Source organism: Theobroma cacao, chromosome 1 (genome assembly GCF_053813885.1).
Source record: "Theobroma cacao isolate CCN51 chromosome 1, ASM5381388v1, whole genome shotgun sequence".
Classification (NCBI taxonomy): domain Eukaryota; kingdom Viridiplantae; phylum Streptophyta; class Magnoliopsida; order Malvales; family Malvaceae; genus Theobroma; species Theobroma cacao.
In genome coordinates, this window is record NC_142639.1 from 42,711,562 (window position 1) to 42,738,487 (window position 26,926).

At 33.3% G+C, this 26,926-nt stretch overlaps 3 protein-coding genes across 3 annotated transcripts; 1 reads left to right on the plus strand and 2 right to left on the minus strand.

Moving 5' to 3' along the window:
* The first annotated feature begins 2,338 nt into the window (after positions 1-2,338).
* LOC18614682 (ecotropic viral integration site protein) lies at positions 2,339-3,502 on the plus strand. The gene is made up of 3 exons (XM_088805530.1): positions 2,339-2,528; positions 2,969-3,076; positions 3,206-3,502. The coding sequence occupies exons 1-3, from the start codon at positions 2,418-2,420 to the stop codon at positions 3,437-3,439; spliced, it is 453 nt and encodes a 150-aa protein (XP_088661656.1). The 5' UTR covers positions 2,339-2,417; the 3' UTR covers positions 3,440-3,502.
* A 593-nt stretch (positions 3,503-4,095) lies between these two features.
* Positions 4,096-5,384, minus strand: LOC18614683 (uncharacterized). Its single transcript, XM_007052557.3, has 2 exons — positions 5,194-5,384; positions 4,096-4,408 (listed from the first exon to the last, which is right to left on the minus strand). Exons 1-2 carry the CDS (start codon positions 5,337-5,339, stop codon positions 4,192-4,194), a joined length of 363 nt encoding a protein of 120 aa, XP_007052619.3. The 5' UTR covers positions 5,340-5,384; the 3' UTR covers positions 4,096-4,191.
* Positions 5,385-6,000: 616 nt separating this feature from the next.
* Positions 6,001-13,421, minus strand: ATCS (Citrate synthase family protein). Its single transcript, XM_007052558.3, has 20 exons — positions 13,280-13,421; positions 12,966-13,022; positions 12,793-12,855; positions 12,366-12,407; positions 12,008-12,073; positions 11,784-11,849; positions 11,557-11,670; positions 11,398-11,461; positions 11,208-11,290; positions 10,357-10,406; positions 10,190-10,267; positions 9,470-9,598; positions 9,254-9,296; positions 8,975-9,061; positions 7,967-8,068; positions 7,393-7,500; positions 7,237-7,287; positions 6,633-6,706; positions 6,449-6,500; positions 6,001-6,365 (listed from the first exon to the last, which is right to left on the minus strand). The coding sequence occupies exons 2-20, from the start codon at positions 13,014-13,016 to the stop codon at positions 6,273-6,275; spliced, it is 1,416 nt and encodes a 471-aa protein (XP_007052620.1). The 5' UTR covers positions 13,017-13,022; positions 13,280-13,421; the 3' UTR covers positions 6,001-6,272.
* Between the last annotated feature and the right edge of the window lie 13,505 nt (positions 13,422-26,926).

Consider the following 26,926-nt stretch of genomic DNA (forward strand, 5'->3'; position numbering starts at 1 on the left):
AAGCATTTCTCTTCATTTTCCATGCTCAAATTGCATGTTTTTATGATGAATTGTTGGCTGATCAAAATGGGTTAGGAGAGAGAAAGTTGTTGGATTTATTTGATTTTAATTTATGTTAGTGTTTTTAGTTAGTTTAGAATATTTAGAAACAAAACAATAAGAAAAAAATTTATTTTCTCCCACAACCATTAATGGCTGAATTTACCATGTATTGAGTGAGGATGAGTTTGATTTTTATTCTAGTATAATTGGTTAAGAAATGATGAATTATGAGCCTAGAAAAATAATGGAAATTTTCGGAGCAAAAATATGAATTTTTACCCACTAGGGGTATTTTCGTAATTTACTATCGAGACTAATAATTTGCACCACACTGAGGGACATTAAGTTAATTTGGGTGCAATTGAGGTATAGAAACTGAAAAGAATTAAATTGGAGTTTAAACGGACGTGTTAGGAATTTAATCGAGTAATAAGACGAATTAGGCCAATATTGAGTTTAGATAGTTACCAGTGCATTTTTGCATTCCATATCATGCATTGGTAGTCGAAATTAGTTTAATTTTGATTTAGTACCAATTTGGTGAAATTCTCGATTTTGTATTGTGTCAAGATGGTGAGTCTTCCGATAAAGGCAAGGAAATTGCATCCGAAAACCAGTAGACAGAGTGCTTCGAAAGTCTGCATTCTAGACATTGTGAGTAAACTTACTGTCATTTTAATTATCTAGGGTGGTTTTTAGATGCTTTCATGAATTATATGGAAAAAGAAATTTAAAAAGGTAAATTTTCATGTTTTATGAATAAATGAGTTTCAATGAAATTAATTTATAAATTGTTTTGGAATTAATAATGATTTTGAAAATATAGAGTACACGGAGACTGTTAATTGTGGCAATTTGATTGTTTAAATTGACTGGTTTATGATAAATCGAGCATGATTGGCTAGTTGGCAATTGTATTGAAATGTGAATTGTTTGGTTGCCTTGAAAAACTGCGAATTACAAAATTGTCATATCATGTTATTGAGTTTTATTATATGATGGATTATATATTAATTAATCACTGCAGTAGGGGGTTTCTGTGGACCAGCCTTTTAGAGGGGCACGGTAAACCCCATTATATTCTTACCTCGAACGGAGAGACGCGTACGGTATTTCCTAGGGTAAAGTTTAGGGTTCACTTCACGCTAAACCACCACGTGAGGGGGAACTCAGCCAACGCCAAAGAACAGCTATGTTTTCAAAACAAAAACACGATTTATGTGAAATGTGAATTTTAATAGCCTTAGCGGTCTCGGTAGAATGCCTCGGCCAAGGTGTCCCCCAGAATGGATTTATGACACAAGCCTATATTTTTATGAGATTCATAAGGCTCTTTACGTGTTTTGAACAAAATGTGTTTGTTATAACTCAGTTTATGATGATTTACTTTATTGTCTCCATGTACTCAACTCTAGATGTTTCTGATGATGTCTGTTTACTCATTGAGATTTTATAATCTCACCACCCTCCTTTCCACCCATTTCAGGTTCAGTATAGACTGTAGATAGCTGATCTTATCGAGGACTACCTTTGGATCTGTATTTTTTCAAATCGTAAGTTCACAGTCCTCTTTACTTTTGTTTTTTCGGGGACTCTCTTGTTATCGTAAATTAAATTAAATATTTTGGCTTACTGTATTTAAGTATGTATAAATTTATTTAACTTTTACGCTATAAAAATTATTCACGTATAACTCTATAAATATTGTTTTATAAGAAAATAGAATATTTTACTTAATATTTTTTTTATTTTCTTATTATATTCAAATAACCATAATTTCGTTTTAAATGAAGATTTTAGACTTTTAAACTCATTTTGAATATGAATTATGTGTTTTGTACTTATATATTACGTTTTAGCCAGTTTCGAAAATTTTGAGAAAAATAACCAAAATACCCATGTGAGACGAAAAATTAATATTTTATTTGTTTAAAGTTGGAAACAGCTTAAAATCTTTTAGAACACGATATTTGACAATGGTTGCTCACAAAAGAACAGAGAAACTGATTATAAAGCCTTGCGGGGTTTCGAGTTGACATTTCGAACAATGAGTGTCTATCGAGACATCGCGGCGATTGTCACGGGCTCGAAGGGAATACCGGGTCGTGACATAGGTCGTGGAATAAAAATAATATGCCCCCCAATTTTAGGTACCATTTTGTCTTGTTCATTTATGGAGAAAATTTATAGTTTGATTTTAAGGTGAAATAAATACAGCATATAGATTCAATTTTTTTTTTAATGTTAAAATATTAGTCTTATAAGAAGTAAAAACCCCGTGCACACCTTGATCGGCCACGTGTAAGTGATAGAATGTTTAAGTGAAAGTGAAGAGAGACGGGAGATTCAGTCAGACTTGAAGAGAAAGTGAAGACATGGGAGATTCGGGGTTGGGAAAACAAGAAAGCAAATCAGAAATGGCCGCGGAAGAAGGGAAAAGAGCAGATGCGCAGTTGTTCCACCTCCTTTCCAATCTACTCCATCAGGTATCCTTCTAAATTTTTTTACTTTCTTTTTTTATTTTTCAATTTCCTCTTCACGGATCGAAATTCGCTTGATTCACCATCTGGGTATGATATTAAAAAGAGGGTTCCTTTGTCCATTTGATGCAATTTAATTATACTGTTACGTGCTTGCATTGCATATGATTTCCTTTACTGAATTGCAGTGAATTCTTGTTTCCATTAAGGTCCCAACTTGCAACCGGATTCTTATTGTGGAATACATCATATCGCTGATGCGCAATGATTGGGATCCTCTAAGAACGTTAATTGATTCTTTTCGCATGCCATTACCGTAGCTATTGCATAATATATAGTTTTGGGCTGTGTGTGAAGGTGGAGCGGACATATATACTTTCATACTATTGCATTAACGGGAAATTACCCATGCATTACGGTGCATATGTATGTATGTATGTATGTAGGTAGAAACATTGACTAATCAGGAAGAAGTTGAATTGCGTTCCAAAATTGAAGCCCTTGGATTGGAGGTTACAAAAGTTCCATCCAAGTCTACACACGGCCTTGATGAGGTATGGTATTGGTATAACTCAAATGTTGAAACACAAACTACCCAATCCTCTATCATCTTCCACACTTTGGTTTCTGCGAACCAACAGCATACTGTTTGATCACTCTTGTCCTTCTAATCTTTCTATCAGCTGGAAATAGCCAAAGAGTTGGACAAATTATCGGCTAAGTTGGATGGTGTGGATGAGATGATATCCTCAGCCATGGCTGCAGACCCCCACGTGCAGTCGCTCCTGAGTGGCACCGCTGATGTATGGATGCCAGTTATTACTGCCAATGCTGACGAGCGACGCAACTTCACAGCATCAATGCCGCACGATAAGCTTCAAGATAAGCCTCAAGGCGACGAGAATCTTTCCAATTGATATGTCATATATATGTACTTGAAAACAAAAACAAAAAAATAAATAAATAAAGATTTCTCGCCACCCTACTTGTATTATTTGCATTATCTTTCTGGATTAACATTTTTTTAGAAAATTTTTTTTCTTTATTTAGCCGTAGCCACAGACATTAGATTTTATTAGTAACCCTACCAAGGAGAGGACATACAAAATTTGGTTCTGGAAACATGTATGTTAGCTTTAGCCAGCCTTATGCGTGACAATAATCGTCATTGCTCGAAATTGCTTATTGTGGTTGGTAGGTAGGTAAAAATACTGAGTGACATCTCAACTTGCTCAAGTAGCATATATATTCTCTGCCATTTGGAAGAGCACTGAAATACAGCTTTCTCCAGTCAACGCAAAGGCACTGTATGAAACTAACCTAGAGACTACATGGAGAAATGGTTTCTTTCTCCTTTTCTTTTTGTAAAGAAAGAAAAACAAAAGGAAGAAATGATGGAATGGAACAGATTTAAGTTAGGCAAGCAACATAAATCTGATGAGAACAAAATCAAGGGAATGTATACGATACGTTTACCAAGTCATATGAAATAATATCAGTCAGTTTACTCGGAAAGTTAGCCTGCTGGCGCCATATATGTCTAGTTAGGCGAATCCATGAAGCCAGACCAGAGTTTATAATGCATTTGCGTTAATTTACGGCCTCAAAATTAAACACACCTGTTTGCATTCATTTGTTTTACATTGAAAAGATAGCAAACAAGCCGCCTCTATTTTGGAGGAAACTTAACTATTACACCAATCAACCACATTATAATGGATCCAAGCATCCAACAAATGAGAAAAAAAACTAGAAATCCTGCTAAAATGGTGGGGAATGGGGGGCCTTGGGCAGTATCACCCGATTTTTCTGTGATGGAATCTCCACTAGGCGGATTAGAACAAAATAACCTTAGCCTTCTTTCAAATTTTACAGTACCATTGAACCTGCAAGTAAAACAATAATGACAATCACACTATCAACTTCACTATGGCAGCAACATTTCAACTATAGCATCAAGGATACTACGAAGCATGTAATACATATATACTACAAACTCAAGTATATTTTATATATGAAGCTTGAGTAAACAATGGCCTTATTGCCAACTGATTGGGTTCCTTATGCTGCACAATTATTAGAATTCATAAATGGTAGCCAATGTAATGCATGTAACCTAGCAGAAAACGTTTAATAAACCCTCTACAGAATAGGAAAGGAAAGGAGGCTGTAGATTTCATGGTAATATTGTAGTTTCCGATCAATAAAGCAAAGCACAAAGATGTGGAAAGACGACAGATTATGCAACTATTTTCCGCAAGCAAGTTTAAGTTGGGGAGCAGGCCCTAGTTTGACCGTACGCTAGGACCCTTGTAACATCCAGTCTCTAGCTAGCAGCCCCAACAGTAAGAACTCCATCTGGACATATATTTCCAGGAAGATGCCCTTTCAGTCAAGCCATCTTTTTAGCCCAAAAAGCGATCGATCTATGATCTATCTATATTATCTGAGTCAGATAAGCTTAGTTTGACTGGAAAATCAGCTTTAGAAAAAACGGAAAGCAGTCCGCCAAGACCAACATCGCAAAAGAATGCAACTGTCCAGCGCACTCAGTCGTCTTTCAACTAGAAAAATGTAAAAGCTGCGTTTGACATGAATTTCGTTCGGAGAAAACAAGTAGTCACTGGATACAATATGAATTAAAAGCATGAATCAAAGTTGAAATGCATACCTCAACTTGAAAGTGGAAGCGCTTGGCGGGATTCGTTTGGGAGCAAGTTTAGGTCTGGGGTTTAGAGGCTGAAATGCTAGATGTGATTCGTGGGAAGGTGACGCGGATAGAGCAGCAGCGCAGCTACAGGGAGCGTAGTAGGCCATTTCGATTTTCCCTTTCTGTTCATCTGGGCAAACCAAAGGCAATTGAAGTAATTGATATATGCCTCAGATTTTGGATCAACCTGGTACCACAATACCGAGACCTCGACTTGGGTTTATGCCACGTGGAACGGATCAGTATAAATTAGAGAATTCTGGTTGAATTAATTACTCGTGAAAAATCATACAAGATGGATCAAATTTTTCACGCCTTGAATCTTCAAATTTCCCAACTACGAGTTTAAAATTCTTCACTCAATTCTCATAGCCACTATTTATTGACTAATTGGTGATCTTATTATTATTTGGTGAACCAAGTAATCGCCCAGGGTTTTCTTTCCTCAAAGATATCAAGTGAACGTTGGAAGATACCATACGCTGAAGATGTTAGATGATCAGTATAATCGAGCTCCCTTTAAACCTATCAGGTCACAAGTCTTTTAACATCCCAAGTTATTGGATTTAACTTTAAAATCTTGCCTTGCGTAAATAAACATAAGATCCATAAAATGTAGTACAGTAACGATAAAAAAATGTATTGCGACAGAATCTGCATCTACCTAAGACATCCATATCGTATAATCAAAAAGATGTGGGATTAGACATAATTTCATGCCTCCACACAATAAAATGATGAATAACAACTACTTAACGGCAGTATCGATTGCACAAGGTGCAAGCCTGAAACTTACATTTTATTGGAATAGCTCGACAAAATTCTTATCCAACTGAAAATAATACTACAAGCTCATGACCAAACGAGGGTTGAAATTCAAGTTTTCTGTATGAAACAATCAACATTTTCTAGTCCTTCCAGCAATTTGCTACAAGCCAAACAGCTTGTCATTGACTCTGGTAAATTGCTGCTCCACTCACAAGACCAAAGCTTTGTGAGCACTTATTACTCTTAAGATATCAGGCACCAACTTTTTTAAGCTACTTTCGCTTCTTGCAGTAATTTTCAAGCCATTCCATTGTAACACTTTTTGGCCTTTCAAGGGGCAATCCTAGTGCTCGGTCCCATATTAGCTGAACCAACACAAAAGATTATAGGTCAAGCAACGCCTGGTGATTCACATAAATGCAAATGAAATATCGCAGCAAAATCAAACCTGAGAGCAAATTCCAATACTTCTTGATACACCAAAAAGAACGGTATAGTATCTGTCCATCAAGTTATAAGAATATTTAATCTATTGGGAAATAATAATTACTAGATCGAAAAAGCAACAACTCTTCACGCTTTAAAATAATTTAAGTGATCAAAATATTTGAAAGAAAAACTTCATATCGTACCTTGCTTCAGTTAAACCAAAATAATTCAGTAGCACCCCACTGTGTGCATCAACATTGGGCCAGGGATTTTTAACCTACAAGCATCCAATATTACAAATGCGGGCATTAGTTTCCATTTCAACATAATAGAAATGCTGCATCAGTTGGCTAATCTTATGCAGGTTAAAGTTTCAGTGCAGCCACCAATCAATAACCTAATATTCAACAAAAAAAATATAACATAAAAATAGTGATAAATTTCAGTTTCAGTTTATTTCTTACTATGAATTAAAAGCTTATTAAACTTGAAGCAATGCAAGTTAATCAAAGTTCAATAATATATATAATAAATAGTTCAAAATCATAAGTTCTAATGACAACAGCCTTCAGACCATGGTTTCTTTCTTAACCTAATTTCCCAATTTTACCATTCATTTCAACTAAATAATAATAACTGAAGAAGCTAGCAAGGATTCCAAATTCTATCAATGAAGTATTAAACTCCACACGCTCTTCTGAACTTTACCACTGCACTCAAGGTTGTTCATCTATGATGTATTAGAACATATAACATTCACATATTCTTTAAAACATCTGGTCAAAGGATGTAAATGAGAAAAATTACCTTGCCTAACTCAGTAAGAATAGGAGGCACCACTTCATAAAGCTTAGAAACCTGCAAGAATGAAAATTATATCACCTTAGCAATAATCTCAAAGTGTAAACAATAGCAGACAAATGGCACTCATTAACATTCTGTCATCAAAGCATGAGTGAGAACCAGCTGGAACAGCGGATCATCAGGTAAGTGCTTCAATGCAAACTCTCTTTGACAAGTGTATCTTGGATCAGTTTTACGCAACACTCCATGACCAAATCCAGGGACAACCTGCAGATAGAAAAGTACACTGAATTAAGACAACAAAATTAAAATAACCTAACAAATCTTCTAACAAAAATTAAAAAGACAAACTGTGATACTGATCATACTAAGGCATCAAAAGCAACCACAACATTCTTAAAAGCACTGCATTATTCAAAGAAAGGTATAGTGCAATCTTAGTAAAATAAACTTCAAAGAAAGGCATTAAAAAGCAGAAAATAAATAGAATTTTCAAAAGCAACCACAACATTCTTAAAAGCACTGCATCCTTCCCTTGCCAGTTCAATAAGGGTAATGAGTTCAGATGAAGCATATCAACCAAATTATCATGAAGCAGGAATGACAAGTTACACATCTTCCAAGATTAATAAACCAGACAGACAGGTGCTCTAATAAATGTTTGAGGCAGCAGCATATCCAAAAATTTATTAGCCACACTTAATGTCAAATTTGTATAAACCTCAGACAATACCTTGCCACTGTTTAGTGTTTTCCAGACATAGTCTTTCAGCTGTTCTTTGGTTATGTTCTCTCCACACTCATCTACCACAGATTTGATCCAAAGCAACACTTCCTGAAATGAAAATAAGAAGGAAAGACAATGTGGCAACAGTTACCAGGATTCAGACAGACAGTGAAATCATCCATACTCAGGAACAAACTTCAGCATAATGTTCAGATTCAGAAACTCAAGAAACAGCAGTGATGGTAAATTAATCAAATTATATGGGTTGAAATTATTACTGGCAATAAAACAAGAAATCAGGAGGGTATTTATGCTAGCCCACACTGCTTTCCTTTAGGAATTAGCTGATTCCAAGTTGCAATGGTGGTCTTGCAAATAAGTTTATAAAGCTCTGATAGCATATAGAGTAGTAAGCTACAGAAACTATACAAACATTTCAACTGTCTCAGATATAATAATTATAAGTAATGTAGGGACAGGTAATTGCACAGAAAGCTCCTAGGATTTAGTAACAGCCAGACCCCAAAGAGGTATACAAAACCTATTATAGGTCTTGAAAGCACATTGCCCTTGTCATGCTCTTTTTTTTTTAGAGCATATAAAAAAAGGTGGAATGGGATGCAAAAGACAGAATGCATCCATCTATAAGGATTGGGCATAATCAATACAACAGGAAGTTTATGAATTATAAATATCACTATTATTGTCATCTATCAAGAACTTACTCTGCCTGGTTCAAATAGTTGACTACAACTAATGTCCAAGATACAAGCAGGTTTGAGCTTTCAGCCACTCCCCAAAAAGACTAGGCATAAGTTGACTCATTTGAATATTTAAAACCATTACAATCAGGTAAACACCGATAAAGCTTATAGAATTTAGTTACATGTTATTTGACTACAGCTTTGCACAAATAAGATTCAGAAGCAAGCAAGCATATCTTTGCTAAAACCTAGATATTGAAAAATTAAAATACAAGAATGGTAGACAGCTCAAGTCTGGAAGATTTGATACCTGATTAGCCAGACCATGGAGTGGCCCAGCTAACCCATTCAATGCGGCTGCAAAGGAAAGATAAGGATCTGAAAGAGCACTACCCACCTGAATTCAGACCACCAATATAAGAGAATACAAAAACAACATTGGTCAGAGAAGCATAAGTTTAAAGAACTATCAATGTGTTTGAGAACTTGAAAAAGTGCCCTCGATATAAGATAGTAATAACCAGAGATCAGAAATACTACAAATTAATGGCAACTCAAAATGCTTAAACCAATAGTCATAAAAACTCACCAAGTGGCCGGTATGGGCACTAACATTTCCACCTTCATGATCACTGGAGCCCATTATGTAAAACCACGTCATTAACAAAACACATATAACTTGGCCAAAACATTGACAGATATGATAATTTAAAAGAAAATCCAATAATGGTGAAAATGGATAATATACACTCAAAATCGGTATACCATAAGAAATATGCTCAATAGGAGAATAGCATAGACAAACCTATGAATGGTGACATAAAGCCTCATAAGCTCTTGCATCTGGGGACTTTTGAATCCCAACATGTGCGAAAAATTTCCACCATAATCCAATGAGTCGTCCATGGCAATAAAATTTCCATCTTTATATATCCTTCAAAAAAGTGACAGGAACTTAATTTAAGAAACCACAGCAGAATTTTACGTGACAAGGCAATGCAGCTGTGGTCAGGTAAGTCTCCCAACACATCAGTCTGGTTGGTTCATAACATTGAAATGACATGCTTATTTATAGGCCAAGCCAGATTTAATTAAACAAAATTTCAGAAAAACTCATTGATGGAGAACCAATTTACGCTTAGGGTCTAACTTTGATTAGTGATATTTCGAATCATAAATTTGTGTCCAGGTTTTATGGCCTCTACCTATAAGCTTGGTGGGCGTATTTTTAATTGAGATTTAAATTATTGAAATTTTGAGTCTCGAAATCTTCTCTTCCTTGGTTCTCTCTAGTTCCATTCCCTTGTTTCTAACATCTTTGCCGTCTATTTTCTCTGTTTCACCTTTTCACCCTCAGATTCATCTATATTCACTATTTTCTACCTCTTCCCTCCCCCTTGTTCTACATCACTCATTGTAAACAAACAAATAGTTTCAGAACAGTAAAAGAAGAAATTCGCAAACCAAACTCATCCAACAACTTAAGTATCTGTGCTATAGACAAGGTATCATATGCTACACTAACCTTCGATAAACGTATGAAGCTACTAGTGGCACACGAGCAATCAAACTAAGAGCATCTTCATATGTCGGCTCCCAATACCTAAAATCAATGTAACATCAGAATAGTTGCACAACCACTAGAAGGTTGATTTTATGACATCAAAGTATGACTGCATGGAAGAACCTTACTTTGATTTCGGAATTCCCTTCTCATATGCTTTCTGAAATTCACTTTGAACCTGAAAGACGATCTTATTCACTTCAGCTATATGTACAGAAACTTAACAAGGCAAATTTATAGTTAGTTACACCACTCTTAACACCTACGATTGCCACTACAGATTTTAAAGATTATATTTAAGCCCAGACGGACTTCTAAAAATGAGACTCGTTACAAAAAGAAAGCATGGACAAAAAAATCAATCTCTACTAGAATCTACAAAGTGTAAGAGAAAGAAATAGGGAAAGACAAGCAGTTGATAGCACCAGAATTGAACAGTACTAAAGATCTACTTCCAGAAACACAGAAACATCAACCTAAAGATTATCCAGTTAATTCTCGGACAAAATCTTGTCATCAGAAAAAGAAAGTGTTTCTGATAAACAGGAACTTGCCTAAAATGACAATCTGTCCGTTAAAGAACGTATGCATCTTCAAGCAAAAAATAGTCGAAACCCAGCTTGTTTTATGTATTAAAATACTTAAATTGAATGCATTTAAACTCCAGAGCAATCCTAGTTAACAATGAGCTTGTAGAATTTTGAAGTGGAACAGCTGCTGTCAAAAGTCATCCGGTTCCTCTCACCAATATTAGATGATTAACAAGTTAACCAAAACAATGAGGTTGAGGAGTTGCTTTTTATTTTTTATGATTTTATCTTTATGAATGAAACTAAATAACCCAAAACTTCTAACTTCTTCACTTAATTTAACTTTTGCAAAATCAAAATGCATTAATAACTATACAAGACCAAAAAGAAGTTTAACTACAGAACAGAATGGTTATGAAAGAGAATATAAGTCTAGAACATATATCAACCTGGAGTGCCATAACACCAGTTGCAAACTGGGTCATTGGATGAGCTGAGACAGGTAGAGCATCAATGGCCTTGAACACATAATCTGCAACCAAATAGAGAAATCCAAGAGAAGTAAGAATTCAACTGCTTCATTAGAAATAGGTAAGAGTAATTTCTACAGGTTTCAGGAATAATGCAGAAGCTATAAACCAGGAACAACAGCACGGCTACGCAATTCCTGAGATAAAGCATCAACCTGAGCTTTGCTTGGAACCTGAGTTAAAAGGAGGAAAGGGGTATATTGTCAAGCATTACAGCCCCAAAGAGGATATCCTGTCAATACTAGAAGCTTCATATACAACTACCCACCTTTCCAGTCAAAAGAAGCCATAAAAGACCCTCAGGCAAAGGTTCTCCATCAGGCTTTGCAGCTGGTAATAGTTTTTGACACTCAGGAATGGACAGACCCCTAAAGCGAATTCCCTAGAAAACATAATCCACCTTTTAGTTTCTGCAACTTTATGTTCCCGTAATTCAGTAACTGAGCATAGATGTCTGCTTAAACCTGTTACAGACGGTAAGTTATTGAAACATACCTCATCTGGGTCAAGTAATGAGGTTTCCCAAAGCAGCCCTGTCATTCCTCTCATTCCACCAAGTACCTTTCAAACACAGTGCAAAAATCAGCTATTGAGAACCCCAAGATATACTCATAAGTCGATTAAAATCTCCAACTTCAAATTGAGAAACGAAAAGGCAAAGGGAAAATAAATTGTCCTTTTCCATCACTGCTACACTAGAAAGACAAAATATGTTTTACCATATCAACAGTAATATTCCCAAGTTGCACTTTTCCATGTTCTGCCTTCAGTTTCTTCAGGCGCTCCTGGAAAATAAATATTGAGAAGCCATTCAAAAAGGAAAATTTCTAAACTGGCTATGATCTTGCATATAATCATTGGTGGAATCACACTGATGATAGAATATCCACCAGCTGGCTAAAATAATAATAAAATATAGGATTAAAACTTAGTACTGGGATTCTTCAACAACTTAAAAATGGAGTGATGTAGATAAAAAGTGGAAATAAAATTAGCCAGTGTTTGCTCAGGCTTAACTCTATCTGCACCTATCATTAAAAGGGCATATGAAATCCCATTGAGACTACCAAAACAAACCTGTTGTTCTGGAACCAATTCCTTTAACTGTGAATGAAGATCCTGAAATGGCCCAAAAATAAGTTATTTAGTGAATATAAGCAGTGGCCATTACAAGCAAAAACTCAAAAGACCAAATGGAAAAATAGTAGTAATTCACCTTTTATTTCAAGTCCAAATATGCAACTAAATAGTAAAGAAAATTAAAAACAGTCACTTCCAGGCGTCAAATGAAGACCACTGTCCTGTCAACAGGGGCTCAGCTATGGTGCTAGTGCAGACATAAAAGTAACCGTATAATGCCTATATATATGCGTTCCTAATGAAGTGCTGATCTCTAACATATGATTTTGTTCTTCTTTTTAAAGGAATAATGTGTGTTTCACGTACAATATAGACAATAAATTAAAAAAAAAAAAGTAGCAAGAGAAGAAAAATAATAGCTTACAAGATCAGAAGAGCTCTGCGTTTGAAGCCATCTGACAGAGTTGCTGAGACTAGATTGTTGGCTCTGCAGCAAAAATAAATTCAATATATAAGCGCTTAAGCACACACCCTATTACAGTAAAAATTTGAAAAAAAAATTGTATATGGTAAATCAGACAGTCGCATTCAACTTACAACACGGGACCGCAGCCTAGATAATGCTGCTACACCCCTCAAAAACACCATTGTGCACTGCAAAAAAAAAAAAAAAATCAATTACAAATGAACAATAAATATTCTTTTTTTTTTTGTTTTATTTTTGTTGTCAAAAGCAATTATAATAATAATAAATAAAAGATAGCAACATATAAAAAACGAAGATGCATGATCAAGGACTTGATCTGTAATCAATAGCACCAACACATAACAAATGTATAATCTGCAAAGATCTAAGAGTCTTAGGGTTTCGACGTATCGTGAAGAAAGGTAGATGATGATAAACAAAATACCTGGTAATTACACGACTAAAAAAGATACTAGGAAGTTTTTCGTTGCGGATTTGATGGCAGGGAGAATGTCTGGTTAGTATGCTGATTTAAGGATTGAGGCTTATGTTTTTGTTTCTGCTGTTTTTATGGGGTTGGGTCTTTGAATTGTGTTTTGTTTTTGTGGAATTCTTTTTGTAAAGTATACAGGTTTGGGGGTTTGTCCTGCGGAAATGTTGCAGGATCTGAATTTCTCTTACAGCGCGTTTGGTTGGGGGAATAGCTATGCTATTCCCTCTATTCCCATGTCATTCCGTTTCCTTGTTTGGTTGTCAAATAAGGAGGCAGAATAGAAATTTCGGAGAAATAAAAATTCCGCAAATATGACTTTGGGGTGGGAATGACTAATACCCGCCCTCCCGGTATTATCTATTTCATGATCGAGAGAATAAGTTTAAATTGTAATTTGACTAAAATTATAAAACCTGACCCTATAAATACATGTCATAACATATATGTAATGAGTACTATGTTATTATGCTAGGAAAGCAAATAAGAATAAACGAAACTCGGTATCGTACCTAACGGTACACTTGAGTTGATTTAACCTCGAACTAGTTCAAATAGGAATTGTAGGATGAAATTTAATATTTTATAATCTAGGAATGACTAAAAATGATTGTTCGGAGTTCGAGGGTTCATTAGAGGTAAAATTAAAAATTTTGATGTTCAGGGGCAAAATCGTCATTTTGCCACCTAAGATAATAATTTGATAATGGAGTGAAATTTTTGACCAAGATTAACTATGTGGAGTATAATTTAATGATAGGAAGTGAAAAAGTTTAATTCTGGTGATTTCTGAAGTGTAGGGACAAAAGCGTAATTTTGCCACTCGCGAATAAAATTTGAGATTTTGAGAGAATTTATATCAAATTTGACAAATTGGAGAATGGTATGAGTATAAGGGATGAAAAATATGTCTATGGGCAATTTTTCAATTTTTTGGGCAAAAATATAACTTTTCACTTTTACCGGGATAAAAGTGTAAATTTTAAAAATTACTCCATCGCGACTTTGGATAAGTCTGAGAATTTTATCTAAGCTATGGATATGTGGGATAAGTGTATGGTGAAAATTTGAAAATAAATGGATGAAATTTTAAAAATGGGTCAATGGAAAAGTGACACGTGATATTTTTTTAATGATATAATATTATTTTAATGAAAAGTCAGCCCATTTAAACCCCATTTTAAGTGCTGGCTGGCCATAAGGGAGAACAAGAGAGAAAATAGAGAGGAAATGAAGAAAAAAAGAAAAACCAAAGAGAAACAAGAAAATTCAAAGGGAAATTCGCGTTTTTCGCCCGTTTATGCGTCTAACGGTAAGATTTTTTGACTTTAGCTTGATTTCTACCTTTCCTATGCCTTTGTTTCCATTTAGCATGCTTGAGGAGAGAGATCTAAAAGTGACATCAAGGGCTGGACGAAATTCTAGGGGAGAGATTTTGAAATTTTTAGGTTTTGATTTTTAGTTAAATTGGTAGTTTTAGTTAGTTAAATGTTTTTAGAAATTAAATTGGGCAACAAAGCATTAAATTTTCACAATACCCACCCTTGGCTGAATCTGCAACGAGGTACAATGATGATGATCTGATTTTTATTCTAAGAAAAATGAAGAGAAAATGATGAAAAATGGTTAAATGTGATAGAAAAATAAAGTAGAAAATTTATCGAGTTAATGTCTCATTTTTGGCTGAATTTTTCAAGGAGGAAAGTGAACTGATTTTGGTGATTTTAGAAGGTTATTGGCTGATATTTAATGGTTAAAAATGTTAGAGAGAGAATGAGACGATTTAGACCTAAAATAGAGCGCGTTAGCAATTTATTGGGTAAAGTGTCAAAAATAGGTTAATACCGCGTTTAAGCCGTTTTTGGCTATTGCATTTCATACCATGCATTAGTATAGGATTTAGGTCAAATATATAGTGATTTAGCATTAATGTGATGAATTGAGTAAATTTTTGCATTGTGTCTAGGAGGAGAGCCTTCTGGTAAAGTCAAGGAAATCGTACCCGACGAGTAGTTATCGGGGTACCTAGAAAGCTTTTAGTTTGTACAAACGGTAAGTAAACCTATTATTATTGTGAATTATCTAGAGTTTATTTTAAAAATGCTCTTTATATATTTTATGAAACGAAAATGAGATTAAAACAGGATTTTTGATGTTTTAGAAATAAATGTGACAAATAAAGATATATTGTGTTGATTATGAAATTGGGTAATTAGAGGTTATTAACTGTCTTGAAAATTATATATTTTCCTATGAATGGATTATGAGATATAAGTATATGTGGCTATATTTTGTAAGTGCATTGGAAAATTTATGTAAGTTGTTTTTACTATGCAGGCTGGATAAATAAATAAAAGTCACGTTATACTGTCGAAATTTTATTAAAATTGGTGGGTTAGTCACTGTAGTGACGAGTTTCCGTGGATTGCCTATTAGATGGGCACAGTAAACCAGGTTATATAGTTACTCCGGTTGTAGAGGCGAGGAGGGTAACTCCCGGGGTAGTATTAGAGCTCACTTCACGTCGAACCCCCACGTGAATGTGTAACTCGGCCAACGCCAAGGAACGACTTGTTTTAAAAATAAAAATGTGTTTCACATGTAAATGTTATAACAACCTTGGCGGACTCAGTTAGATGTATTGGCCAAGGTATCCCCAAGGATTAGTTTTGGCTTGAGCCTTGTTTTCTTTTATAAAAGACATAAGCCTTAACAACTGTTTTGGGTAAATTACAAATATTTTATGATTTAAGAAATAAATTGAAAACATTATGAAATGGTTTGTAATTTGTTGTTTAAACTTGCCTCCCTGTTACTCGCCTTTAGATATTTATGATAATGTTTGTTTACTCATTGGGATTGCAAAATCTCACCCACCTCATTTCCAAACATTTTAGGTATGTAGTAGCTTGTAGATACCCTATTTTGTCGATGATTTCAATTGACATCTCTACCACACAGACAGTAGGTTTCTAGCACCAACACTAAGTGTATTTTGGGCCACTTGTCATTGTAATTATTATTGTACATTATAACTTTGTAAATTATACTATGTATGAATTTATTTTGTTCTCATGCTACAAAAATTTTTTATGTATAGTTATATAAAAATTGTTTTATAAGAAAATGAAATATATTATCAAATATTTTTATTTAGTCTAGTTAGCCAACTTTTCACTATAAATGGATGATTTAGATTACAAAAATTTATTTTAAATCAGCAGTGGATATTTTTCTACCATACGTTGTATCTTTATCAGGTTTCAAAATTTTTTAGTAAAAATGACCAAAATACCCCTATATGGCGAAAATTTTATTTTGATTGTTTTCGATCTAAAATAGTTTATATTTTCTTAAAACTCGATATTTAACAACAATTGCTCACAAGAAAGGAAAGAAACTGATATGTAAGCCTTGCGGGATTTCGGTTGGCATTCCGGGTAATGAGTGTCAATCGGGACGTCGTGGTGGTTGTCATGGGGCAGAGGGAAGTTTCGGGTCGTGACAAAAATACCCTCAACTGTTTAATAAAATCACCACTTTGTCCCTATAAAAAGTAATTTTTTTTCTCTTTTCCCCCTTCCCCCATCTTCCTCAGTAGTTTCAACCTTCACTCGAAAAGCCTATTCTCTCTCAGCCCACTGTCTTCCTCTCGTCTGTCAGTCGCACTTCCCCCGTGTTCATCTTCTCTCTCAACTAGTCGTCCTTCCTCCGTCTTCATCTCCTCTCTCAGCTGGTCGTCTTCCTCTCTCTCAACCGTGGGCTTTCCCCTCGCTCTCACCCGTGGGTCTGCCCCTCTCTCTTAGTCGCTCTCACCCGTCTTCCCCTCTCTCTCCGCAGTCCATAGTGGAGGTAGTTGCTTCAAATCCTTCAGGCAATAACATTTTCATTTAATTGTTGTGATTTTGTGATTAATTGTGATTGTTGTTAGTAGATCTCACTCTAGGGTTTTTATTGTTAGTAGATCTGAAATATGAAATGCTGATTTTGTGTTATGATTTTGATGAATTTTCTTTCTGAGTTGTTGAAATTTTGGGTACTTGTTGTTTGAATTTTTTTGATTTGTTGATTATATATATACAAGGCCCCAAATTCATTCCCTCATTTTGAAGCTACTGTTAAGCTGAAAATGGCAGCTTCTTCATTCGGGTTTGTTAGGTCCATGGTTGCAAGGGAGAATTTTTTGTAAGGCAATCTGAACATGATAACCACACCAATCTGGCTAGTATCCTATGAAATGAAAAGAAAGTCTGTTGTAAGACCATATTCCAATGTTGTTTGATCAGTTTTTGGGCAATGGATGTATTATTATAGGACGACTTCCATTTTCATTCTTCAACATGATTAATTATTATTAGTAACTTGGTGTGATGAAATAATAAAATTAAGATAAGAATATATATAGAGATTTGATAGATATCAGAGCTCAAATTAATTCCTATGTGCATAAATATAATCAAAATTGATTGCCTTGACGAAAACTTAATTTTAATGAATCAAACGTACAATGCAAATAATAATTAAATCTTGTTTCCGCTAATCAAGCTTTTGGTTTTTGCAAAATACAGTAACAAAGGAACATTATTGAATAAACTTGTTTGTAACTTGTTTATTATAAGCTCTTTTGGCCTGTGGTTGCAAAGTTGATTATGATATCCTTTAGTTTCCTCACTTGACAAGGTATTTTCTTTTCTTATTTTGCAGTCAAATTGTCGCTAGGGAGAAGAAAGGCAAGCACTGGGTGATGCATGAACAAAAGTAATAATCTTCATTTGCTGGTAGAGATTTTAAGTAATCTGGGTTCTTTGTAATCTCTACTTATGGTTTTAAACTATTCTGCTATTATATGGTTTAAAGTAGTTCTTTAAACCCACAAATTCAGTATGTGAGGCAATGTTTTGTGCTCGGTGGTTGTAAAAGTCAAGGTGTGGTATGGATAAGATTGTGGTTTCACTGTGGTTCTTCTTCATTTTGTTTTGTGGTGTGAAATTTTATGTTGAGGACTTTTCTGTTTTTTCTTAATGTTTGGGAATGATGCACGTATTGTCAATACAGTAAGATGTCAAAGTTTGGTGTTCTGTTTTACCATATCTTTTGTGATAGTGTCTCTTGGCTCTCTTTCTTTCCAGAACTGATTTGTGTAATGAATTTTAGCGTTGTTCTTAATTAATGTACGATGTATTCCAGCTCAGAATTAAAAAGAGAAGTTAAGAGATCAATCCATTGTATATGGAATTCATGAATCATGATAAGGGTTTGCCAGTGCGAGTAATAACCTAGAGCCATAATATATGAAAATGCTTTATAATATATGAAAATAATTCATAATATATGAAGAATTGGCTAAAAAAAATTTATACACAAATTTAATTGATTATGATGGATAAAATATAATATAATTAAATTATATTTTTGAATAATTATCTATTTATAAAAATATGTGACTAAATTATAATTATTTTTAGTAATTGGGAGAATATATAATTATGATGGATAATTGTCTTTTGGGATAAATGTGTATTTAAATGATAATAAGGATAATTTTATTTTTTTATGAAAATAATTGTTAATATGGTCAAGGGTATTTTTGTCTTTTTATCACCATTCCTTTCTTATTCCAATTTTATTTCTATCAACCAAACACTGTAATAAGTTATAATAGCAATTCTTGCTCTATTCCATTCACAATACCAAACAAAGTAATAACTATTCTATTATATTACCACTTTATTCTATTATCACAGAATAACAATTCTATTCCATTCCTGCCTATTCCGTGAACCAAACGTGCTGTTAGGGGGTTTAGTCTGATGTTTCTTGGTTTATGATGGTTGCGGGACAAAGTTAGAACGAGAGGAAGAAAGTTAGAACAAAAGGAAGCTTACTGGTCAGAGAAATGCTACGGAGAAAAGAGTCCAACACGAAGATTTTGGAGACCTGGCTTTACATTCAAAACTTTGAATTTGTATATATATAGACATTCGGTGTATATAGAAGGTAAAACATATATTAAAATTGTCCCTAGACAGGTGTGGTAATGACACCTGTCCAGGGATATAAACGTCTTTTGCTTTGACTCCAAACCATGCATATGGAGCCTTAGAGGGCTCCACTGTGACCTTAACTGATTTAGAACCCATACATTGTTAACAGTTAACATCTACACAAAAAACTAAAACTATCGCACGCTCTAACTTTGATTAATGGGTTTATATTTGATCTACAATATATAATTTTTATATATTGTCAATTAAAAATGTGACTATGGGTTGGCTCAGCTTAACTCGGTCCAAAACATTATTAGTTGAAAAAATATGAGTTGGGTCAGGATAATTTATTTTTGACATGGATCATCAAAATTTTAATCCAATCCATCTCTTGCCAGCCCATGGATCAGGTTGAGCCAGACCACTTCTTCTTTTCAAAAAAATATTTATTTTCACAATTCTATTTAACAAATTTCATATTAATAAAATTATTCTATAATTTAATCTATAAATTGAATAATAAAAAGAAAGAGAAGGCCTGTGAATATATTTATAGTGATTTTTTTTAGTGTTTGTTAGAGTTCATCAATAAGTAATGTTAGTAGATTTGTTTAATTTTCAAAAAAAATAAATTGAATAATAAAAACATATTATAAACAAATAAATTACACAAAATATAAATAAACAAATAAGTTACATTAAACATAAATAAAGTTTCAATTTTTAACATAAACTACAGTCCCATAAATATAAATACATAACCAAATAAATAGAAACTTCAAGACTCATTTATGTTTTCCTCAATCCTTATCTTCAAGTAAAACATTTAAATCTTATTTGGACAGTAATGATGTCTCAATGTTTGAATCATTATCATCTAATATTCATTGTAATTAAAATTATTAATTTGATAAGAAAATATTAAAATATATAAAATAATCAATACTATTGATAACTAAATTATTACTTTTATATAACTAAATATTTAAAATTATTAAATTAACTAATCAGATGGGTTGACCTATTTAGACTCAATTTATCTCTCTTTTAACTCCTTACCCTTCTCTTTACTTATTCTTCTTTCTTTTTAACAACAATAGTCAATAGGGCTGTGTAAACGGTTAGTTCGGTTAATTTGGTTACTAGATATCCAGTAACCGAACTAACCAAACTCTTATATAAAACTAACCAAAACCAAACCGAAGTAAATAACTAACCAAACTAACCGACACTGAACTAACTCGGTTAGTTCGGTTCGGTTACCGAAAATCGAACTTAATAATTTTTTTTTGTTTGTATACAAATATCAATCCACCAATGATTTTAACACCCCCTTTACCTCTCTCATGTAGATAAAAACATAGATAAATAATTAAAAACATAGATAAAAACAACAATAAATAGTTTTTGAGCAAATAACAACAAATTATTAACAGTATTTAACTAGATAAAAACAACAATAAAGTATTCAACAACAGAGGGGTGTTCAGATGGAAGAAAAGATGCAAGAGACAAGGGTGGTGCAACAAAGGGAAGTGCAATGACAGGTGCTTGGGATTGATTTTCAGCAGCAGCCAGCAGGCACATTACTAACATTAGCACCATAAGCACTCATTTCAGAAGTAAAAACCAATACATGCTCCAACAACACCCCCATATTTTCTTCTGAATGTCACAAAAATTTTAAATAAATGAATATCTCTTCTCTTCTTAATCATAGGTTCTATTTAAATAAAACAAATCATCATATTTTGATAAAATTAATAGGCTATTACATGGAAGAATACATGTATGCAAACAAAATAATACAGCAATAATAAATTAGAATTCCAAAACTAGATATATGTTGTTGTTTTCTTCCCTAATTCTATGGTCGGTATATATAGAAGGCTTGTGCTTAAGTGTGGTAAGGGAATTAGAATCGCTGAGCAGAAGGTGATAAGTGGATGGTGGAAGACTAGAAGTTGAAGACCAGAAATAGAATAACTAGCCTAGACAACAATGTAACTTCAAGTCTTATTCTTTTACAGAATCAAATGCTTTGCTTAGAATATTTTTGGGTTGATATTACTAGTAGTTTAGTATACATAGCATCCTCATAACTCAATTCTATGCAAGAATATAAATATTATAATTTGTAAAGGAATAATTAGGTTAATATCAAGATAAAGCAATTGACAAAAACAAAAAGCACGCATACAAAATTTTCAAGAATAAAGACTAAACATTACTACCAGAAATAGAAAAATGAAAACTAAACAAATTATCATCAATAAAGACTAAACTTTTTCAAGAATAAGATAATATAAAATTGTTAATTTGATAAATATTTAGGAGTATATTTATCAAGTACTAAACATTACTTGATTACCTTAAAGATTATCAAATACATTGTCCACTATAATCTTTAACAACTTTACAGTACATAAACAAGAAAGTAAGAAATAAAGCAATAACATATTAACAATTGAAACAACAAAAATGAAATGATGATATAAATAAAATACTTACCTTCATCAACTTTCTCAAGCTCTACCAAATCATTCTCAATGTCATAAAGATAATAGAAAGGTCCACGTTGCCAATCTTGAGCACAACTAAGAGCTTGCATCATCTTAGGCATTAAAGAACTCTTATATGCATCAAGCACACGACCACCAGTGCTAAAAGCTGATTCTGAAGCAATTGTTGATGAAAGAATCGCTAATACATCACGAGCTAGTAGGGCAAGAGTAAAATACCTATGACTATTGAGTTTCCACCACATGAGAACATCAAAGTCATCACTATCGGTTGCATTAGGCTCATTTAAACTCAAATACTTCTCCAATTTCCATTTATCCTCTTCCATACCAATTGCAATCTTATATCTCTTAAATTCATTCAAAAGAGCAACACTAGCACTAGAGTCAACATCATCATCAAATTCAGAAATTTGGCTCACTTGGGATTGGTTACTGTCACCAATTTTCTCAAGAAGAGGTGTACATTTTTTTGGTATTCAACAAGCAACTCTTCCATTGTTTTCTTCAAACTCACGCAAATCGATGAAGCCTGCTCATTCGAATACATTTTCCTCAAACAAAACTCTACAAATATAAGTTTCTTCCTTAGATCAGGAACAGAGGCAACATAAAGCAGCTTATTCATTTTTTCTATATTTCCCCAATACTTATCAAATTTCTCTTTTATTTTCTTTGCCATTGTTTGCAACTCAACATTAAGATGCCTTTGTCTATCTCTCAAAATGCAATAAATACCACAAATATCAGTAAGAAAAGTATTAATAGTGGCATAAGAAGTACTTGAAACTTTTACTGTGAGTATGTAAAAATGTTTCAAGAAAAGATTCAACCTCTTAACATTTTCTTAATCCTCATGTTAAGGTATCACATCTCCCATCAACAAATCAGTTATATACTGAGAATCAGCTTCCTCAAATAAATTAAAGGCTTTTGCAAACTTTTGAGTTGTTTCTAACATCAAGTAAATGGAGTTCCATCGAGTACTAACATCCAAATACAACAAATTTTTTGATTGAATATTTGCAGACTCAACACATTCTTTGAACTTTGCTAACCTAGCAGGTAACTGTCTCACGTATCTAACTACCCCCCTAATACAAGCAATTAAATCATTCATTTCCTTTAATCCATCAGTGACAATGAGATTAATGATATGTGCAATGCATTTCATATGTAGAAATTTGCTTTCTAAAAAGCTATTTCTTGCTAAGTTCAATTTTTTCTTCAAATGTGCTATTGCAACATCATTAGAACTAGCATTTTCAATAGTAATAGTGAAAATCTTACTAATTCCCCAATCACGCAAACATTCATCAATCATTTTCCCAATGGCCTCACCTTTGTGACTATAAATGGAACAAAAGTTTAAAATTCTTTTGTGTAATTTCCAATCATTGTCTATAAAGTGAGCTGTAAGACACATATAATTCTCTCTTTGAATTGATGTCCATGTGTCTGTGGTCAGAGAAATTATAAAAGATGTTCTCAATATATGCTTAAAATGGTTATTTCCATCAACAAAAAGGTTAAAGCAATCTCTAGGAACAATCCATCGTGATGGCACAATAAATCTAGGACATGAAGTTGCCACGAATTCCTTAAATCCTTCCTCTTCTACAAATCTGAAAGGTAACTCATCTTTAATGATCATCTTAGTTGGAGACTTTCTAATGGCTTCTTGACTAAATTTCCAAGTTCTTATTGACCCATCCCCCGATTGAAAAGCTAACTCAGTTTGAGTAGAATCATTAGCAGAACTAGGAAACTTTTTGCAAGAATTCATGTGATTCTTCAATGAAGTTGTGCCATTATATTTAGTATTAGCAGAAACTACCTTATCACAATAATTACATCTAGCTTTTTGTTCACCTTGATCATTGACGAATCTGGTGAAGTTTTTCCAAACTTCAAACCTCGGTGGAAGTGCTTTTCATTTCTTAGAATTGACAACATCACTTTCATTAGTGGAGATTATAGTTTGTTGTGTAGTTGGCATTGGTGATGATGACGGCATGCCAATAAGAGTAGGTTGCGTACCGGCAGCATCACTAGGAATAGGAGCTAGATTATTGCTTTCACTTGCCATTGAAATCTTCAATCTGTCACTCAAAAAGAATTAATTAATTAGCAAATATGTTATTCAAAAATGAAAAATCTATTAAAAAATCTATCACTAATAACACATATTAAAAATACATGAACAAATATAATCATTTAATATATGCTCCACTCTTTTGGTTATGTGAGATATGGAGTTTCTTGTTGAGCTACCATCAATAATGGCATATACAAATTCCTAAATTCTGTTAGATAAATAAAACAATGGCTTTAAGAAAGACAAGGTGGAATCTGGAAGTCGACTTCTAGTCCAAAAGGCTAGTCTTCACGACAATCAATGAAAATTGTTAGAGAAATAATCAAAGTTTAATGCAATTTGCAGCAGGATCTCCATGTAGTGTGTAATACTCTGTAATTAGACTGAAAACAAGAACCCAAAATGAGAAAGTCGGTTTCAAGTTAATCCTTGGAAGAATGAACCTGAAGCAAGTAGGAATGATTTGAATCCCTTTTAATCTCAAATTTTACTTATGATTAACATAAATAGCAAATAGAGTTCTGTCATGGAAGTTTTTAAGAATATAGCAATCTCGTAAGTTGAACAATCTTGTAGGTTGTCCCATATCAGAAGAAGCATTATTGCACAAATCAATTTCATCACATGGTGAGTTCAGTAAGGTACCCCTGATGGCTAGTGGAATATTTTAATATAAGGCCATGGGGTTGTATATATAAATATATATTGAATTGAATGATGCTTTTATCTCAAAATTTCAAGCTTCTGTTTGCTGATCCAAAGGGGTTGCATGTGCACGTGAATCCTAATTCCAACAGATAATTTTATGCTTTTAAATTCAGTTGTTTATAATCTTATGGTAGCAGCATTCCAAAGCTATAAATAAATGCTTCTGATAGAGATTTTTAAGTTGGAAAAAGTACAAAGTTTTTATGACTGATGGTAGGACATGTTTATCAGACTTAATATAGGACTAGTTTAAATGAAAATACTCTACTGATACAAACTCATAAAAGAATCCTATGTTAAGGGGAAACAAAAAATTGGAAGATAGTTGAAAACAAAAACTTACTAGTTACTTGATGTGGGAAGGCCTAGAAAGGTGAAGCCGTGAAGGATCAAGGATGACAGCAACTTGGACTTGCTAAAGATGAGAGAAGGGGAAGAGAAGAGGGGGGAGAGTCTGGAGAGTGGAGACACCAAGACGAGACGACAGTTAGTAGAAGTAGAAATCAGAAATGGCGACGGTAGTTGGCAGAAGTAGAAATCAGAAAGGGATACTGCAGTCAACAAAAATAGAAATCAGAAAGGGTGATGGCAGTCGATAGAAGCAGAAATAAAAAATGGCGACAGTAGTCGACAGAAGTAGAAACCAGAAATGGCAATGACATTCAGCAGAAGCAATAAATCAGAAAGAGCGACGACAGTCGACAAAAGCAAGAATCAGAAAAGGCAAGAATGGAGATAGGAGTCATGGGCAACAGAAAGGCAGAAAGGGCCAAAGAGGAACTGAGATTGGGTATTTAAGTTTAGAAATTTTTTTAAAAAAATCTCCAAAATACCCTTATTTGTGTTCGGTTAGAAATTTTTTTAACTGAAATCAAACCGAAATAATTATACTAACCGAACTACGCTAACCGAACCAAAAAAATTGAACTCATTTCGATTAGATTACAACCCTAAATCCTTAATTTTAATTCTTGAATTTAATATTTCTTTCATTCTTCTTTTTAAATTACTTATTTTCTTTTCTTTAATATTAATGATTAACAAAAGAGACTTGACAATCAATATAAAAAAAAATTCAGTTACAATAATAAATCCAATATTTTTTAGGAAGAAATCCATTGTATCAAAACAAATCCAGTATTTGTTAAGAAGGATCCAGACGTAAAAACCAAAATGGTCAAAAAAATTCAAAGTGAAATTTGAAACCACAAAAACATTTAACAAGCACATTACCAAAGAGTGTATTTCTTACATACGTTGGAGGTTTGCAAATCAAAGCTTGTCTCTCCTGTCTTCAGATCAGTAGTTGATTCAAAGGGGTGTTTGGGGGCAAATTTCTATCGTCTCATTATTAGGAAATCATTTCGAATGCATCATCATCGCCGTCCAAGCGTTTGATTGCTTACACGTCTAAGACACAACTTTAATTCCATCTTTTGCAATAACAAGGATAAAGTCGTTCTCGTGTATAAATTATAATTAATTTATTTATTGAGTAAAATTAGAGAATAAAGTAGAATCTTCTGTAGAAAAATATTTTTAATTATTCTAAACTTTCAACTTTAAAGAAAAAGCTAGATTTTCTGAAGATGAATAACAAGAGAGAGGGGTTTAAGAGAAGAATGGAAGAAAGTTTAGAGAGAGTGACAATTTTTCATTTTTTAATTCATTAATCATTAAAGACTTTTTAATATTTACTTTCAAAACCCTAAAGGTTTTAATTTTCTCATTAATGAAGTGGTGCATTATGATGCATTAACGGTTATGAATCATTGATTGAATTGAGTATTAGTGCTTGGCTTTTTTCAGATTTTGAGAGGATTTTAAAAACAAAATAAGTAACTTTTTTAAAAAAATAAAAAAAGCTCTAAAAATGAGCTTTCTCTTTTTTTTTTAAACACATGTAAGCTTTTTAAAAAATACATCTCTCTCTTAATTGATCTCCCTCTCCTCTTTCTCTTTTTGCAAGTCACCATTCTCCAATGTAAATTGCAATCTCTTATTCTTATTTCACCTCTCTTTCTCTACAAAAACTATTAAAAAATTCAATAAAATAACAAAATCTTGTATTTTTTTTCTTATAAAGATTAAGAAAAAAAAGATAAAATTTAAAGCTACATTCAACTCTACTTAAAAGGTTTTCTCTCTACAAAAAAAAAATTTAATATTAAATACATCATTTCTTCTTTTCTCTTCTTTTTTAGGAAACAAAAAATCGAAAACCATTAATTGAGAGCTGTTTCATTTTTGTATAAATTTTTTTATTTTAACATCTAAAATCGTATAT